At 32.8% G+C, this 18392-nt stretch overlaps 3 protein-coding genes across 5 annotated transcripts in view; 1 reads left to right on the top strand and 2 right to left on the bottom strand.

Annotated features, from left to right (window-relative positions):
• Window positions 1-18392, bottom strand: part of LOC134846828 (PAT complex subunit CCDC47-like) — a 495511-nt gene that overhangs the window by 51399 nt on the left and 425720 nt on the right. The gene's annotated exons all lie outside the window — the stretch shown is intronic.
• LOC134846897 (uncharacterized) lies at window positions 320-7154 on the bottom strand. Its single transcript, XM_063864312.1, has 4 exons — window positions 7040-7154; window positions 6721-6886; window positions 5399-5508; window positions 320-569 (listed from the first exon to the last, which is right to left on the bottom strand). The coding sequence occupies exons 1-4, from the start codon at window positions 7050-7052 to the stop codon at window positions 376-378; spliced, it is 483 nt and encodes a 160-aa protein (XP_063720382.1). The 5' UTR covers window positions 7053-7154; the 3' UTR covers window positions 320-375.
• On the top strand, window positions 10004-15380 carry LOC134846867 (uncharacterized). 3 transcript variants are annotated; one of them, XM_063864273.1, is made up of 4 exons: window positions 10004-10115; window positions 13669-13826; window positions 14146-14341; window positions 15037-15380. In XM_063864273.1, the coding sequence occupies exons 1-4, from the start codon at window positions 10052-10054 to the stop codon at window positions 15297-15299; spliced, it is 681 nt and encodes a 226-aa protein (XP_063720343.1). In that variant the 5' UTR covers window positions 10004-10051; the 3' UTR covers window positions 15300-15380. The 3 variants fall into 3 exon arrangements, with proteins under 3 accessions (XP_063720343.1, XP_063720341.1, XP_063720344.1); XM_063864271.1 differs by having other exon boundaries at window positions 10081-10255; XM_063864274.1 differs by lacking the exon at window positions 10004-10115 and adding an exon at window positions 13312-13333.

The raw sequence follows: 18392 nt of genomic DNA, 5'->3' as shown, positions 1-18392 counted from the left end.
TTACACTACAGGTCAACTTTTTCACTACAGGTCTCCTTGGTCAACTTTTTCACATCCTTCAACTTGCTTAGCAACGTCTTCATTTAGGGTCTGCTTTTTTCATTGATTTGTGGGATTTTCATCAATTCGCTTTTGTAGTTTAATAAGAGAAATTCAGCGATACTTTTTAGAGGGCTTTCAGCTTTCAGCGGAAACTCATTAAATCTGCTTGGAAAAATAAAGTTGATTTAATTTTCAAAAGCTTGCAAAATCCGTTAGCTGATTTTTTTAACTAAACTGATTAAAATAAAACTACAAAAATAATTCAAAATGGTTCTGATTTCGAATTCGATTCAGTACTTTTGAAAAGCTCGTAGCAAAAATATTTCATTTCATTCACATCGTGAACGCGGGGTTGTATGAGCCCCCCATGTGATCATGGTAAGCACTCGGATGGTCAACTGTAGGGGGAGGTATAGGGTACGTTGCTGAATGGTAAGTTCTTCTCATCTGTTGTGATCGATGATGTCTTGAGTGTTGTTGCTCTTTTTGCTGGTAGGCTTGTACTCTTGATGCTTCCTCCGCTTCTTCTAAACAAACAATGATTTTTGAAAACTTGAAACATTCCTGTTAGGAAAATTTAGAGAAGCGATAAACTCTTTGTCTCTTTTGTTGGCTGCTTACAGGATAAGAGAAACGGACTAAACTCTACAGGCTGCAAAGCCTTCCACAGATCCTCTGCAAATCTCAGAAACGAAATTTATTATTATTATGATTATTATAATGATTATTAATTTTATTATGATTCTGATTATTATGATTTTTATTATCATTATTATAATTACTATTAGGATTACTATGTTTTTTATGATTATTATTTTTATTACTATGATTATTGTTATGATTATTATGATTATTATTATGATTATGATTATTATTAATATGATTATTATTATGATTATTAAGATTTAAATTTATTTAATTTTGTTATTATGATGAATTTTATGATTTTTATGATTATTATTATGATTATTATTATACTTTTAACGCTATTATGATTCTGGTTTTTATTATCGTTATTATTATATGATTATTATGATTATTATGATTATTATGATTATAATGATTACTATGATTATGATTAATATAATTAGTATATTGTTATTATGATTGTTATTATGTTTATGATTATTATCATAATAATTATGACTATGATTATGATTATAATGACTATTATTATGATTATTGTTATTTTGATTATTATGATTATTATTAAACTAAAATTTTAATTGTTATGATTATTTTGATTATTATTATTATAATTTTAACGCTATTATGATTCTGGTTTTTATTAACATTACTATTATATGATTATTAGGATTATTAGGATTATTATGATTTTTATTATCATTATTATAATTACTATTAAGATTATTATGTTTTTTATGATTATTATTATTATTACTATGATTATTATTATGATTATTATGATTATTATTATGATTATGGTTGTTATTAATATGATTATTATTTTGATTATTAAGATTTTTATATATTTAATTTTGTTAATATGATGATTTTTATGATTTTTATGATTATTATTATGATTATTATTATGATTATGATTATAATTTTAACGTTATTCCGATTCTGGTTTTTATTAACATTACTATTATATGATTAATATGATTATTAGGACTTTTATGATTATTATGAATATTATGGTTATGATTTTTTTAAATCATAATTATTATTGTTATTATGATTACGGTTACTGTTACTATGATTATGATTACTATTATTATGATTATTATAATTAGTATATTATGATTATGATTGTTATTATGATTAGGATGATTATTATCATACTAATTAAGACTATGATTATGATTATAATGACTATTATTATTATTGTTATTTTGATTATTATTTTGAGTATTATTTTTATGATTGTTTTGATTATGATTATTATGATTATTATGATTATTATTCTGATTATCATGTTTATTATTATAATTATTTTTGTTTTTATTTTAAATTTTTTTATGATTTTCGCTACCACTATGATTATTATGATTATGATTATTAAAAATGTTATGATTAAGATTATAATTATTCTTACAATTATTATGATTATTATGATTGTTATTATGATTATTTTTATTATTATGATTATTTTAATTATTTTAAGTGTCTTTGTTGCCTATAATCTCCAATCAAATCATCATTTTGAAATAGTTTCAATCAACTGTTTTTTGCAAAAATTGTTCTTTAACTTCTTTTTCGTCTTCTTGATGACTAATTTGTACATCTGGATTCCATGTCAAAATCTATGTCTCCCAAGGAGATTAAATTCTGATATCTTTTCCGTTTTCCTCTCAGAGCAATCAATGAAGGTTTTATAATTGCAAATGATAATCTTTTTCTTAGACAATGAATGAACTTAGAATACTTATTTCGCGTTTTCTCGCTTATTTGATAGCTAAGTCTTTTGAAACACCTTGTTGCCTCCCTACCAATAGCACCATTTGTGCCAAGTACAAGAGGGGTAAAAGAAGCATGTTTAAATTATTTCACCATACTCATTTCGTTTTGCGTTTTCATGTATCTTCAGAACTTGTTCAGTTGTTTTGTTTAAGTTTGTCTTGTTGTTCAGATGCGTTATTCTAACGTCAAAAACGTCCTTTGTAAACGTCGCCATAATCCTACGCATGGTATATCTAATCCAGCTTCTTTTTTTTCATCAGAATCTTGTTCCGCTGCGTTTTTTCTTCTGGTTGTACGTGTTGGATTTAGAACAGGTTCGATTGAAACATCTTTGCTGGTAAGCTGGAGCATCTGTGCACTTATATCTCTCACTGTAATATGTCTTAAAATTGTGAACCCTCCCAACTTGCATATCGCAGATTTCAGATATGTCTTTGCAATTACCAATCAAAGCGATTATGAATGGCATCATTAAACTCTTTCAGGCTTAGATGCATTCCGTGCTTTTTTGAAGGATTATTATTATTATTGATACTATTAGTATTATTACAAGAAATATTATGCTTACTATTATGATTATGATTATTATTATGATTATGATTATTATGATTATTATGACTATTATGATAATTATGATGATTATTATTTTTATAGTTATTTTGATTGTTATGATTATGATTATTATTACGATTATTATGATTATTAATATTATTATGATTACTATGATTTTTAGTATTACAATTATTATGTTTATTATGATTAATAATATTACTATTTTTATGATCATGATTATTATGATTCTGATTCTGATTATTGTAATTTTTATTATTAAAATTATAATCATTATGATTATTATTATTATTGTTATTATTACTCTTATTATGATTATTAAGATTATGATTATAATTATGATCATTATTATTGTTATTATTATGATTATTATGATTATTTTGAATTATAATGATTATTATGGATAGTATGATTTTTTTTATTTTGATTATTTTGATTACTATTATGATTTTTATGACTTTAATTATGATTTTTTTAATGATTATTATGATTATTATTAAGTTGATTATCATTAAGATTATTATTATGATTATGATTAAATATCCGTATATACAACATCAATTAAATCATGAAACCAAGCTGGAACCTTAAATCGAGATTTCATTCTTTTGGATGCGATAGTATATCGATTCTTCAACCAATCAAACTACTTCGCAACACCGTCTTTTGAAAGGTCAACAGGTTTTTTGACAAAAACCATAGTTAGCTCCCCTCTCCCCACAATTACTCCCTTCCCTTCACCCCTTAATTTTCCGCTCCCGTTTTTCTCCGTTATTCAGTTATTTTTGATGTTATTAGTATTTTTGTAAGAGTTATTATGATTACTATTATGATTATGATTATTAATATGATTATAATTATTATGATTGTTATGATGATTATGCTTAATATTATGATCATGATTATTATGATTATTATGATTATTGTGATTAATATTGTTTTAGTTATTTTGATTGTTATTATTATGATTATAATTACGATTATTATGATTATTTTGATTATTATGATTATTATGTTTACTAGTATTATAATTATCATGATTATTATGATTATGATTAGTATTACTCTTATTATAATTTTTATGATAAAGATTTTTTAATGATTATTGTTCTTGTTATTATTATGATTTTCATTATGATTTTTTTTTACTCTTATTATGATTATTTTTATTATGATTATTATTATGATCATTATTATTGTGATTATTATGATTATTATGATTATTATAATTATTATGATTTTTATTATAATTATGATTATTTTTGTTATGTATATTATTATGATTATTATGTTTTTTATGATGATGATTTTTATGATTTTTATGATTATTAAATGTCCGCATATACAACATCAATCAAATCATGAAACCAAGCTGGAACCTTAAATCGAGATTTCATTCTTTTGGATGCGATAGTATATCGATCCTTCAACCAATCAAACTACTTCGCAACACCGGCTTTTGAAAGGTCAACAGGTTTTTTGACAAAAACCATAGTTAGCTCCCCTCTCCCCACAATTACTCCCTTCCCTTCACCCCTTAATTTTCCGCTCCCGTTTTTCTCCGTTATTCAGTTATTTTTGATGTTATTAGTATTTTTGTAAGAGTTATTATGATTACTATTATGATTATGATTATTAATATGATTATAATTATTATGATTGTTATGATGATTATGCTTAATATTATGATCATGATTATTATGATTATTATGATTATTGTGATTAATATTGTTTTAGTTATTTTGATTGTTATTATTATGATTATAATTACGATTATTATGATTATTTTGATTATTATGATTATTATGTTTACTAGTATTATAATTATCATGATTATTATGATTATGATTAGTATTACTCTTATTATAATTTTTATGATAAAGATTTTTTAATGATTATTGTTCTTGTTATTATTATGATTTTCATTATGATTTTTTTTTACTCTTATTATGATTATTTTTATTATGATTATTATTATGATCATTATTATTGTGATTATTATGATTATTATGATTATTATAATTATTATGATTTTTATTATAATTATGATTATTTTTGTTATGTATATTATTATGATTATTATGTTTTTTATGATGATGATTTTTATGATTTTTATGATTATTAAATGTCCGCATATACAACATCAATCAAATCATGAAACCAAGCTGAAACCTTAAATTGAGAATTCATTCTTCTGGATGCGATAGTATATCAATCCTTTAACCAATCAAACTACTTCGCACCGCCGTCTTTTGAAAGGTCAATAGATTTTTTGACAACAACCACAGCTAGCCTCCCTCCTCCACCCACAGTTACTCCCCTCCCTTTACCCATTTTTTCTCCGCTCCCTACCGTTACTCACTTCTCTGTTCGCGGACGATGCATGTGGCTACGCCACTCAATATTCCAAAGACGGTGAGAATGCAGAGGATGGGCAGCACCACACGTAGACACACCCACTTGGCTGTAGCACTGAACAAACAAGCAAACAACCATCATCACGATTCAAAAATGACCAGTCAAATTTATATCTGATCAAAATTATTAGAAGCTTTTAATAAAACACTTCTGAAACTAATTTGAAAAGACCATTTCAATGTTGGTGAAATACAATTGTTTTTCAAGTATAAATCAAGTTTAATTACAGCAAAAAGTTGTTGTCAAAACTTCAAGTAGCCCAAATTCGAAACATTTTGTTTTTTTCTTTTTTTTTCTGTTTTTCGATTTATTCTAGAAAATTAATGTCATAGAAAAAAAAGAATCTTTTACTATCAATGTTTTAGGCTTTCGCTCAGATCTTTTCGTAGCACGACCAACAAAAAACGACGCAATTTGAACAAAAAAAAAAGAAACCGTTTTGTTTTTTTTTATAGTTTTTTAAGTGTTTTGAATATTCTGCGCTACTTGCTTAGCAACCGGCTAAAATGATCCAATTCAGGGGCGGATTTAGGGGGAGGGTGCGGACGCCCCCCCCCCCCTCAGGGATTCGACCCCCTGCCGACCCAAAGGGTCCCCCTTTGCTACTTTTTGAGAAACACGTTTTTGGCCGACCGACCCTAATTTTTTTCTTAAGGCGCCTCTGGCGCCAATATATAATATTTTTGAGGGTGAGCTCGAGCCGAAAAAAACGCAATTTTTCGTCAAAAATTTTCCAAAAAGTGCCCAAAAACGTTTTTTTTTATCTGCCTTTTCAAAATTTGCCTGCGGCGCGGAAAATTTGGCGAAAACAGCGTCTTTTTAGTGCTTTAAAAGAGCTCGGAAAATTAATTTGGTCGACCTAAAAAAAAGTCGTCAAAATTTTCGAAAATTTTTGAAAATCCGGTCCCCCCTCGAGAAAATCCTAGATCCGCCCGTGATCCAATCGTTGACTTTATTGCGAAGGTAAATGCCTTTTAAACCTCTATGACTTTACAAAAAAATGGCAACACGTCAAATATTTTTTAAATTTGATCTCATTTTTCAGATGTTATAATCCTCATTTTTCAAATCCAAAACCATCTGAAGAAAAATAGCCTCGCCGAGCTCATGTATGTCCGTCACTTGTTCATATATCTAATCTGGCAGTGTTAATCTACAAGGAGATCCCTTGTAAAAATAGCCATAGCCTAATTAACCTGGAATAATTAACGTCCGTTATTGGTTGCTGGCTGGTCAATTAAAAAAAAACAATGCGTTTGTTCATACGTGCTGCAGTCGTTCCAGCATCTGTTGTCTAGACAACAGTTGTCGTCTCCCCTTGAGACCCACAATTCCAGCAGCTCACAGTCACTGTCACTACTGCAAGCCAACTCATTCCCTCTCACAAACGCCCCCAAAACACACCAGGACAGACAGCAGAAAATGAAAGTGGCTGAAATTGAGAAACAATCTAATAATTTGATACTGAAAAAAAATATATTTTGCTATTTTTAGAACAAAACCCAATTTTAAACCGTACCTTAAAAAGTCTAATGATTGCCGACGGAGGAGTCGAAATTTCTAAAAATAAATCAAGTTTTCTTACCATTTGAATGCATGTTTGTTTGCAGTGTGCGCTGATAATACAGAAAAGTTGTTGTTAAAAAATGAAAGCTGAAACCAAAGTTTGAGTTAGTTTACTACTAGAGCCAGTAGTTGTTTCGGCTGAATGATCAATCATTTCACGTGATGAACTTTTATTTATGAACATTTTTAAACAAAGCTGACTTATAATCTAGTTGAGGGACGAGCGTTTCTCATATTACATTGTGCTTTGAAAAATCATAATCTCAAAAAATCTCATATAGAAACTCACGAACCCTGCAGATCTGGTAGTTACATATCACTGGAGGTATTTTATTTGAGTCCATTCACGCAGAACTAAGAAGAGAAACTGGTCTCTTGTGGAAAAAAACTTCAAAAAAACAATATGTCAAAAACATTAGATTTCATCGAAATGAACCAACCGACTCCATTTTTTGGAAACTTCAAGTTAAAAAAACGTTATTGGTCCAGTGATTTCCCATTTAAGAGGCACGATAACTTTTTGGTCCAATTAAAAAAAGTTGTATGAAAAGCATTGTTTCCACTAAAATATTCAAAACTGAGGAAAATGTTTTTAGTTCTCATTTCAGTCGCCAAACGAGTTTTGGGAAAAAAAACGTATTCAAAAGCTTTTTTGAATTCGATTTTGTAAGTTTTTGCAAACAACGTAGTCCAAGCACAGTTAATCACTTAACCAAGAGTAAATCAACAGTCACAATGAAGGTTCCGTGTGATGGCAGAACTGGTAGTTTTCAGTTTTAGATAACAACTTTTGACCTAAATCTGACCTAAAAACAAGCAACGACTTTCATCGCACGAAAGTTTTGAAATAGAGACTTCGTAGCCATACACAAAACAAGACCGCTCGTATTAGGGCGAAGCCCTGAAAAATCCGACTGCCTTCGAACGTTTAAGGAGCAGTAATAACCTATAAAAATATAATGTAATAAATTAAAATGAAATTTTTTTTCTAAAATTTGAAATTTTTTTTTCAAAAATCATCACACCACACGCCATATAAAGTACAAAAGGATAGATTTCGCTACTTGTAACAAATCGATTATAGCAAATAAGCTTCTTCCAACCAATTTGGAACGATTTCTGAGACGGATTAAATCTCCGCTTACGCATTAAAAGCGCGAAATATATCGCGCGTTAATTGTCCCAAATTGGCAATCTTTAAACCCCCATAACTTCACGAAAAATGATCACAGGTGAAATATTTTTTCAATTTTAAGCTCAGGACAACAAAACCTTTTGAATGATATAAAAAGATTCCGTCAAAAATGGCTAGTTAAAAAGTCGAAATTTGTCTGAAGAAAAAAAACCCACCCCGAGCACAAATATTCCGTTACTTTCGTATCGAAAGTCGGAACAAAAAAAAGCATTTTTTGATATAATATTGTATGAAATTCAATTGCTTAACCTATTTGGCGTCTATTATTACGTAGTTTAATCTGCGATTTTGAAACCGCTTAACATGTTGGTTTTTGTTTCGACTTTCGAAACGAAAGTAACGGAATATTTGTGCTCGGTTTGGCTTTTTTTTCTTCAGACAAATTTCGACTTTTTAACTAGCCATTTTTCACGGATTTTTTTTAACATCATTCAAAAGGTATTGTTATATTGAGCTTAAATTTGAAAAAATATTTCTTTTGTGATCATTTTTCGTAAAGTTATGAGGTTTTAAAGATGGCATTTGTGCAATTTTGGCCAATTTGGGACAATTAACGCGCGATATATTTCGCGCGACATATTTTGCGCTATTAACGCGTAAGCGGAGGTTTAATCCGTCATAGAAATCGTTCCAAATTGGTTGACGGAAGCTTATTTGCAACTATTTATTTGTTACTAGGAGCGAAATCAAGCACTTTGTACTGTATATGGCGTGTGGGGGAATGATTTTGACAAAAAATCTCAAGTTTTTAAAGATATATTTTTTCATTTTTTTATTAATTTTTTTTTCTTGTTTTTACTGCTCAATAGAACTTAAAAGGTAGTCGGAACATTCAGAGCTTCACCCTGATACGAGCAGTCTTGTTCTATTTCAGAAAATTTTTGGTTTTTGTGTTTCAGGGCAAAAAAAACTTTTAGCGAAACACAAAAAAAGCAACATGGAAAAAAATCCTTGCGATTCAATTCCATAGTATAGAAAAATGTTTACCATGCTGTTCTTTTCAATTGTCCTTTGCAATTTTTTTAATCTATGGAAACGTAGTGAATTGTATGATTGGCATTTTTTTCATAGAATGGAATTGTATGACAAGCATTTTTTGTCAAACCGGGAATGTATGGCGTCAGTCGATGTCAACTTTCAGTATATTACAAAAAAATCAGTTTTGCGACTAGAAAAAATTTCGTAGCGTGCACCATTTCCATACAAACGGTTTGGCTAATTTGAGGCAAAGAGTCTGTTTATGAGATAAAAATTAATCTTTGCAGAGTAACTTTCATTTTTTGGCATCAAAAGCATATTAATGAGTAGTTTTATAATCAGTTTTGCAACGAAATTATCGCGACAGACATTTTGTTCATGTATTTGTCCCATGGGATTTTTTTTTGTCTGATATGAACATGTAATAATAGGGTCATTACGAAGGTTTCCCTTAAACTGATTTCTAATGTTTTTCTTCAAACTGGATAGTTTTATACTTTTTTTTCTAAATGTTTTTTTTTGCTCAAAAATATAGCGCATTTTGCAGAGTAACCGGTTATTTTCTTTAAAAAATTAGCTTGATTCGCAACTTTATTTTTTTGGCTATCAAAAAGGATATTATGGGAAGTTGTAAAAGTATATTTGAACTGATTGTCGCGACAGGTATTTTATTCATATATTTATCCCATGTAATAATAGGGTTCAATAAAAAAGGTTTCCCTCTACATGAATTGAATTAGTCTACAATATGTTCTTTTTAGAAAAATCAAAATAGCTGATTCAATTGGCTTTGTTCTCCTCGTTGTCTAAGCCGATTCCAGCGACTTTGATCGTTTATTTTCTAGTTGAACTTTAAAAATGAGAACATCTTTGATCGTTTCAGTTTTCATAGTTTGTTTTACGATCGTGCAATCTATAGGAGGTAGGAACAAATTTCAATTCTTCCCTCTAAAGCAGACATGACAAAGAGATATAATATCATCCGCTTCGCGCAGATTAGTGATTTCTTATTCAACAAAAAGACAAATCAATCAAACCCAGGGGCAGATTTAAGGAGCGCGGGTAAGTTACGAGAGATAGCGCGTCACTGTCTGGCAGTTGGCCCCTTTCAGCCCGAGCTACAAAAATGCATACCCCGACCATGATCAAACGAAATAATTGATTAGAGAGAAAACGTTTTAATGTGTCTAATTTTTTGTTCGCTTTGAAAAAATATTTATTTGTTCTTGAACTGTTTCCAAAAGTGTCTTTGGTTGGAACACATTTCGCTGCTGAAGCATAATCTCGCTTTTTTATTAATCATTAAGTGAGTCAAGTTACGTTTTACGACATCTTATTGCTTCTTCTGGCATTTTTTCAAGAGATCCACTTTTTGATCATGTTTAGTTTCGTTCAAAATCAATCACAATTGTTGCGTATCTTGAATAGCTTCCGAAAACATAGCAATTTTTAGGCACTTCAAATTCGTTTTACATTTTTATGTTTGTGTTGCTAATGCTTGGGATTTTTTTTTCGTTTTTATTTTCGCAGCATACAATCGTAGGTGGTAACAATTAGTTGCCAAGGTTCTGAATGGAGACCAAATATGTTTGGAATAGCCTAAGTATTCCGCGCGCCAGCGCTTCATGTCATTTAGACCATCGCGTGAACGAAAATGTTGCGGGTGGTAGGAGTGTAGTGGCGGAGGCTATATCAAAAAACCATATCACATATTGATTACTCCGTTTGACAAAAAATGCGCATCATACAAAGTCATGCTATGAAACAATGCTTATCATAATATTTTATACTATTTCATAGAACAAAAAAATTATTTCATAATAAGGTCAAATTAGTTCCGAATGTAGACAAATTTTGGTCATTTGATCTTCCTAAGATCCTTCAAAGTGTTTTAAGACGGGTGGGTTGAACTTTCAACTTAATGCACATAGTTCAATCTGGTCTTGAAATTGCTTTGATACCTGTAAATGATGAAAAGGATGCTCCAGTCTGCTGTTGACTCCAGCTAAGCACTTTCCGTTGTCTGATTGGATTTGGCTGGGTTTTCCAAGCCGAGCGATAAAAAGTCGAAAAACTTGAAGAGCGCAGTCGGCATTGATGTAGTTGCAGATTTCATTATTGTACGGCAGGCGAAGAGCAAAGCATATTGTTTGGAAAAAATTTTGCTGTTTTTTGTTGCGAAGGGGTCAATGAAGTCAGTTTCTGTTTCAAGTAAGGGAACGTTGTTGTTGGGTACAGGCAACCTGATAGTGGGAAGTCTGCCATTAGAAGCATACTTGGTTTTCAGTATAACGACGGCGTGGAAGACAATCTCAAACACCTTTTTCAGCAAGTTTTTTGTTGAATAATACAGTTGCCATGTTTTACGATGCTGCGGCTGTGTTCTACTCCAAAGTGTCAGTTAATGTCGTTAGAATGCTGCAAACAAGGGGACAGGGTTATTGTTTTGAATCCATGATTACCGGATGATCGCCGGAGAGCAGAATTATTGCTTTGCTGAGTCCACCTTTGGCTTTGAAAAAATCATGTTAGTCAAAGAATGAGCAGAAATTTTTTTTTGGCAGCGGTCATGTATCAGTGTTATTTTGAAGGCTAGTGATTTTCTTGGGAAAACTGTCGAGATGTAGTTTTTTAGCAATAAGTTACCAAAGTGCTTGCTGACGTTTTGTTTTGCTCCAAAAAAAAAGTTTTAAATTTGGCGACCGCCTGCTTCAGGTGATCCTGAAGCAGGCAATTGATGCAAAGGCAACCTCCGAGGCGTCGTCGAAGTCAAAAATTTGTATGCCGAGGAACATCTTTGTTTTTCGGAGTAATTTCGCGGCAGACCAAAATCGTTCAACTTATTGCGTTTGCCAATCCGTTCGTTGCGATCTGCCAGAGATTCGAGGTTGAAGGGTATGCTTCTTTGAGGTCTCTTAATCCAGGCAGATTGAAGTGATTTCCGAAAATGTATCGTCAATAGCACTGTGATTTCAAGTTGATCGAAGATTGGGAGAGGTATTTCGGTCGTTCCTCATACGTTTCAGGGCCACTGCGAAGTCTTTTGTCTGACATGAGACTATCGGTGTTCACTAAATAGTTATCTTTGAAGGTATTTAGAAATTGTTTCGAGTTGATCAACCACTTTGCCGAGTTGCAATGTTTGAGACATTCGCATCCGTGTTGCAAAAGACTGCAGTCGATGTTCGTTTGCGGTATTCAATTGCAAATGTTCTATTAGAAGAGGCGTTGTCGGATGAAATTAGAGCTTGATCAAGCTGAATTGTGGCACTGAACTCGAAATCTGGTTTGAGGCGAAGAGATTGAGATTGTGATTGGGATATTCTATGATAGTTGGTGTCTCTTACAGGAGAACTACTATTCTCTATCAGGTTCGAACATGTGTCTTTACATAAAGTGTGACATCCCATGGAAATATAAAAGTCTACGTATCTGAACGGCTGGATCTGATGGCTAAGTTATTTGATTTAATTTTTGAAAATTGGTAAGATTCTTTTTGTTAGTCGAAAAAGGTTGAGATTAAAAGTCAATAAACTTAGCATTTATTGTCCGACATAGTTGTCCGACGACATTTATTGTCCGACAGCATTTATTGTCCGACATAGTTTTGCATATTTTGTTGACACGTGCGTTAAAGTATTCGAAACAACTATTGCCATTGATAGATAGACTGCAGCTACAATCTATCTAATTTAGCTCTAAGAATGTTAATCATATCGCATCATGATTAGTTGGTATTACCTTTGGCTCTTTTCCAGTCCCCCCTTTCAAAATACCGAGTATTATGTTTGTTATGCGTGTTATTACGGCTAAATGCGTGATGTTACGCTGTAAAGTATGAAGAACAAATCTGTTCACAGTTGTCGATTTGTTCACCACGCCAAACTTCATTGCATCATGACAACGTTAAATAGACTTTTCAAAATTGAAATTCAAAGGGGGGGGGGGAACTGGAAAAGAGCCTTACCTTGATAGCAGGTCAGTATGTTGCGTTGTTTCCAGTCGTGTTGACCAGTGTTGCTCTTAACAGAAATCGTGTTTCTTTTACTGAACTCTCAGTCCACTCTTAGTTTGTTTTTACGCTCTTTTGGATGAGGGTCTCAGAACAAGTTAGTTTCAGCATGAGGGTTTCACTACAAGGTTAAGTGCTACTTTTACAGGACGGAGGGGGGGGGTGCAACCAAGGCTCACTATTTTTCTCCACAAGTTTGATATGTTTTTTCGGCTCTTTTCTAGTCCCCCTTTTCAAAATACCGAGCTTTATGCTTGTTTTACGTGTTATTACGGCTAAATGCGTGATGTTACGCTGTAAAGTATGAAGAACAAATCTGTTCACAGTTGTCGATTTGTTCACCGCTTTGTTCATTGCATTATGACAACGTTAAACAGACTTTTCAAAAGTGAACATGAAAGGGGGGGACTGGAAAAGAGCCGTTTTTGCATACTTTTTTCTGTTTGTTTTCTTTTTCTTGCAGAACTGACAGATGAGAATAAGAAGCAGGCGCTGGATGAGCACAACAGAATCAGAGATACTCTGGAGTGGAAGGACAGAAATGGGGCGGAGTTTGAGGGCTTTCCTGTAGGCATGAACAAACTGGAGTGGGATGAGGCGCTGGAGCAAACTGCCCAAGAGGTACAAATTGTCTGGACCTTTCAACCAAATCATTAAGTTCCTGACGCTTTTGCATTAGCCCAGACATTTTTTTATATTATCATTTTATGGAGTCACAAAAATTTCATCTGCTATTATATGCACTCTTCTGTACAAAATTGAAAGAAAAATTTTGCATGCGTTGAAAAGTTGTTTTCAAAGAAGCGCGCTCGTCATCTTTTCAATTTATATTTTAAGAAATATCGATACAAAGAATGAAAAAAGATACCAGAAATTAACTAAATTAAGACTAAATATGCAAAAAATGTCTACTGAAAATGAATAGTTTATTTTTTTCAAGGTAGCGGATCAGTGCAAGAAGAACCATTTGGAATACAGAGGAGCGCTGTTTGAATTACTGGAGGAGGGGGTGGGATCGATTGGGGAGAACTTGGCTTTTGGGGCTAAGTACAAGCCGAAGAGGGATGTGGGGGAGTATGTGAGGTCATGGTACAGTGAGAGGAAGTACTTCGACTGGCAGAAGATGGACTGCGTTCGTAAGTCGGGCTCTTGGCTCTTTTTCCATCCCCCCACCTCTCCCGAGCTTCAATATATATGTGTAACGAGTGGTTTTACGAGGTTGAGTATGACGACCAAATATGTTTGTCGTGGCCTTATTAGTCTGTATGTAAGTTTTCATAACAATAGGACAATGTGGTCAACAAAGCCGGGCTCTTTTATATTGTTACGAAAAACACTCCATCCCCTCTTTCCTCCCGGGTTGAGATAGTCGAATTAAGTATCGACCGTATGGACCAAACGATGTCAGACTATTGACCCAATTTGAATATGTAGACAGAAACTTAAGACCGACTAGTCGATATATAAATCGACCAGGGTCAAACCAAAGTCGATAGAAGTTGACCAAAATCAACTAAACTCGTTTTCCAGACTTCGTTGTCGAACCACAGATTCGAGAACCGACATTGTTCGATGACTAATGAAGGACCCTGAGGCAATGGCGAGTAAACTTAGAAAATTGATAATTTTTAAGTTAAATCTCGTCTGCAGAAGGGCTTACGATTGTTCACACTGATATTATGCGCCAATTATTTAATTCACCAATACAGAAATGTTTCAAGCTGCAGTAAATTATGTAATAAAAATCAACTAGAAATTTGTTCGCGCATGGGGATGGGGGGGGGGGGGGGGATGTTGTCACTCTTGCTCTATGAAATGCCAATTGTTTCAGCCGTTGGAAAATGCTTTCACTTGACCCAGCAACTCTGGGCAGACAGCAAGTACCTCGGCTGTGCCCAGAAAAAGTGCACGTCCACCTATAAAAGCGGCAAAACCAAAGTCTGGACCAACTTCGTCTGTCACTACAGTCCAGCGGGCAACTGGTGGGGAGAAAAACCATTCGCAGTCACTACCACATACAACCCGGCTGTTATGTGTCCAAAAAAGGGCACAAAAATAGACAGCGTTTATTCCAATTTATGCACTGACGAATGAGAAAAAAAACAATTCAATTACAATTGCATCATGAAATAATTCGACAAGATGCATGTTTATTTGCATTTCTGTGGTGTACATCATCTAAATGAATTTAAACGAATCAAAATTTGTATCGTACATCCCTCGAAATGAATTCAATTTTCAGTGCTTATTTTGTGCAGATAAAAACAAAAGATTTATGCTAAAACTGCATGATATTAATAATAATGTATAAATTTATTAACATTTAATATATTACATTTCTGTAATAATTGAAACCCTAAAACTGATTATTTGCTCGATAAATTAGAAATGCAAAACAACTTTACTGATCAAGCTGTCTTCAGATTAGTTCTAAAACACCACTACGAAAAACCAGAAAATGCTTACGGGCGGTACCATGCTTTTATATCCAGATAATCGCGACCAAAAAGAAGAATTACCATACTGCCGAGACCTAATCTCAGAATTTCAACAACTTGCAGATCGAGGAGATAAGTTTATAGCTCTGTCAATGTGGCAAAGCAAAAAAAACAACGAACATAATAGTGACCACCATCGTCAGCGACCGAGCCAAATAGTGTTGGTGCAAAAATCTGTCCGCAATCGACGATGCAAATATGATGCAAAAGTTTTTTGGAGAAAAAACATATACACAGGGGCGGATCTAGGATTTTCTCGAGGGGAGGGGGAGGCGGATTTTCAAAAAATTTTCGAAAATTTTGTCGACCCGACTTTTTTAGGTCGACCAAATTGATTTTTCGGGCTCTCCCAAAGCACTGTTTTGTCCCTATTTTGGCCAATTTGTCTCCGCCGCAGACAAAAATTAAAAAAAAAACAGGCAAAAAAAGGAGTTTTTAGTCACTTTTTGGAAAATTTTGACCAAAAAATTGGATTTTTCGGCGCGCGCTTCCCCCTGAAAACTAGTATATGTTGGCACCAAAGGCCCCCTTAGAAAAATTTTAGGATCCGTCGCCAAAAATGGAAATTTCAAAATAGTACAAGGGGGACCCTTTGGGTCGGCCGGGAGTCAAATCCCTGAGGGGAAAGAGCGTCCGCTCCCCCCCCAAATCCGCCCCTGCATATACATACACGTAAAAACGAGAAAAAAAAACACAGAAAAAAAATGGCTCCAGACATCTTGCATCAAGATCACAAATTATCTTATAATATTACCAAATTAAAATTAGTTATGCGGCTAACTTCTAACTTCCTGATTGTTAAAACTGATTTGCAGATACGCAGTTTTGCGGGATGTCTTCTTGAAAAGGTTCGAATGCAACGGGGTATTTAAAAAAGGACCAAGTTATCATCCTTCTCCCTAAATTCATTTAGGGGGGAGGATGTTAACTTGGTTTTGATTTCGAATTTTCAGCCAATCAGAATAGATCATTTTACATGCAGCGCTAAGTATATTTAAATTAAAATGAACAATGGGGCGGAGGATCTTAACTTGGTCTATTTGGGGGGGGGGGGGGGGAGGATGTTAACTTGATCCTGAAAAAAGTCCTATACTTTGTTAAAAGACTGAAAAGAAATTGTTCAGTTGAAAACTAAAAAATGTCATAAGAAATTCAGTAACTCAGCACTTAAAATAAAATCAGCAGAATGACCATAGCACTTTTGTTTACACTGACAATTTTTGATGTGTGCTTTAGATCAGGTGAAAAAGTAGAAAATGTTATTTTTAACATAGCTTGCTCATTACGAGGCCAACTGTGTATTTTGTGGATTTTATAAGCGGATTTCTCCTCCCTTTGTTCTTTTTATGTTCTTTCATTTTCTTTGATCGTTCCGGAAAAAATTTAACATGTTTAAAGACTTGTTTCTGAAATTCAAGAACATACAAACACAAAATTGTGCGCCTATCCAGTGCAGACTTTGAATCGTAATGCTACGTCTGAATCAAGACAATAAGTCGGTATGTCAATGTAATGTAGGTGACACATTATTACACAGATCTTGATGCGACAAGTTTTTCTACATAACTGAAGTTCAGTTCCAATTCTTCGGAGATTTTTTCGCAGGTAAGGATTTGTTGACTTGCCACTTTTTCTTAATTCCTTCAACCTCTCAATTTTTAGCCTCTTCGTTTTTAGCGGCTTGTCTCAAGATCACATTTTGAATAACATTCTATTTAAAGAAAAATATTTTTGCGGCTAATATGCTGCGAGCGATAAATCTGATATGCAGATTTGCAGTTTTGTTCCATGTATTTTGCAGTTTTGTTCGCAAAGAGGTATTTTCAAAAAAATTTAGTCCTTGTCAAGTAAATAACTCATGGAACTTTTTGGTCAACCGTACAATACCCCCCCCCCCCCTATCGATTTAGAAAAAAGACTGGTTTCTCATATTTCAACTTTGAAATGAATGTTTTTTTCTTTTCAATGTTTGAAATGAATATTTTATACGAAATCAATTTTCAAAATTAATACGTGGCTAGGGGGAGATTCTATCTGAGGTCACTTGGGAAGGGGGGGGGGGGAGTCTGTACGGTTGAGAAAAACTTTACAGTTAAAAAACCAAAAAATATATCAAGAAAGATGGTAACTCAGTTTGTGAGATATTTGATAGGACTTTAGATTAGATGAAAGACTAGATAATGCCACCTCTAATAGAACCGGTTTTATTTGAATTATATCAATAATTCTTATGGAGGTCACACACCATAACATATTTTTCAATGCGAGAGTTTTTCTTAAGCATAAGTGAAGTTTATTTTCTGTTCTCAGGAGTTTTATGAGGATTTGTTGACTAGCCAATTTTTTTAAGATTCTACGCCCACTTGTTTTTTAGCCGCCAAAATTATTTTGACGGCTAAATTGATGATTATTGAATCCGATTTGCAGATTTTTGTCAAGTAAGTCATTCAGAATAGCATTTTTGCTGGCACTGTCAATTTGACAAGTACTTCAGATCTTGACATTGTCATCTTTTATATAACCTGCTACATTTGAATTAAACCAATTAGTCCTATGTTGGCCACATACCACTTTTGCCGTAGCGACACGTTTTTAAAATGCAAAACTGAAACTTGTTACAGCAAAGAAGGTTTGTAGTTTGATTTCACTTCTTCAGAGCTTTTTTATAGTGACAGTTTTTTGGCTGAAA

This window comes from Symsagittifera roscoffensis, chromosome 5, assembly GCF_963678635.1.
Source record: "Symsagittifera roscoffensis chromosome 5, txSymRosc1.1, whole genome shotgun sequence".
NCBI lineage: Eukaryota > Metazoa > Xenacoelomorpha > Acoela > Convolutidae > Symsagittifera > Symsagittifera roscoffensis.
Note: the sequence above shows the minus strand (reverse complement) of the source record. Positions and strands in the feature narration are given on the sequence as shown.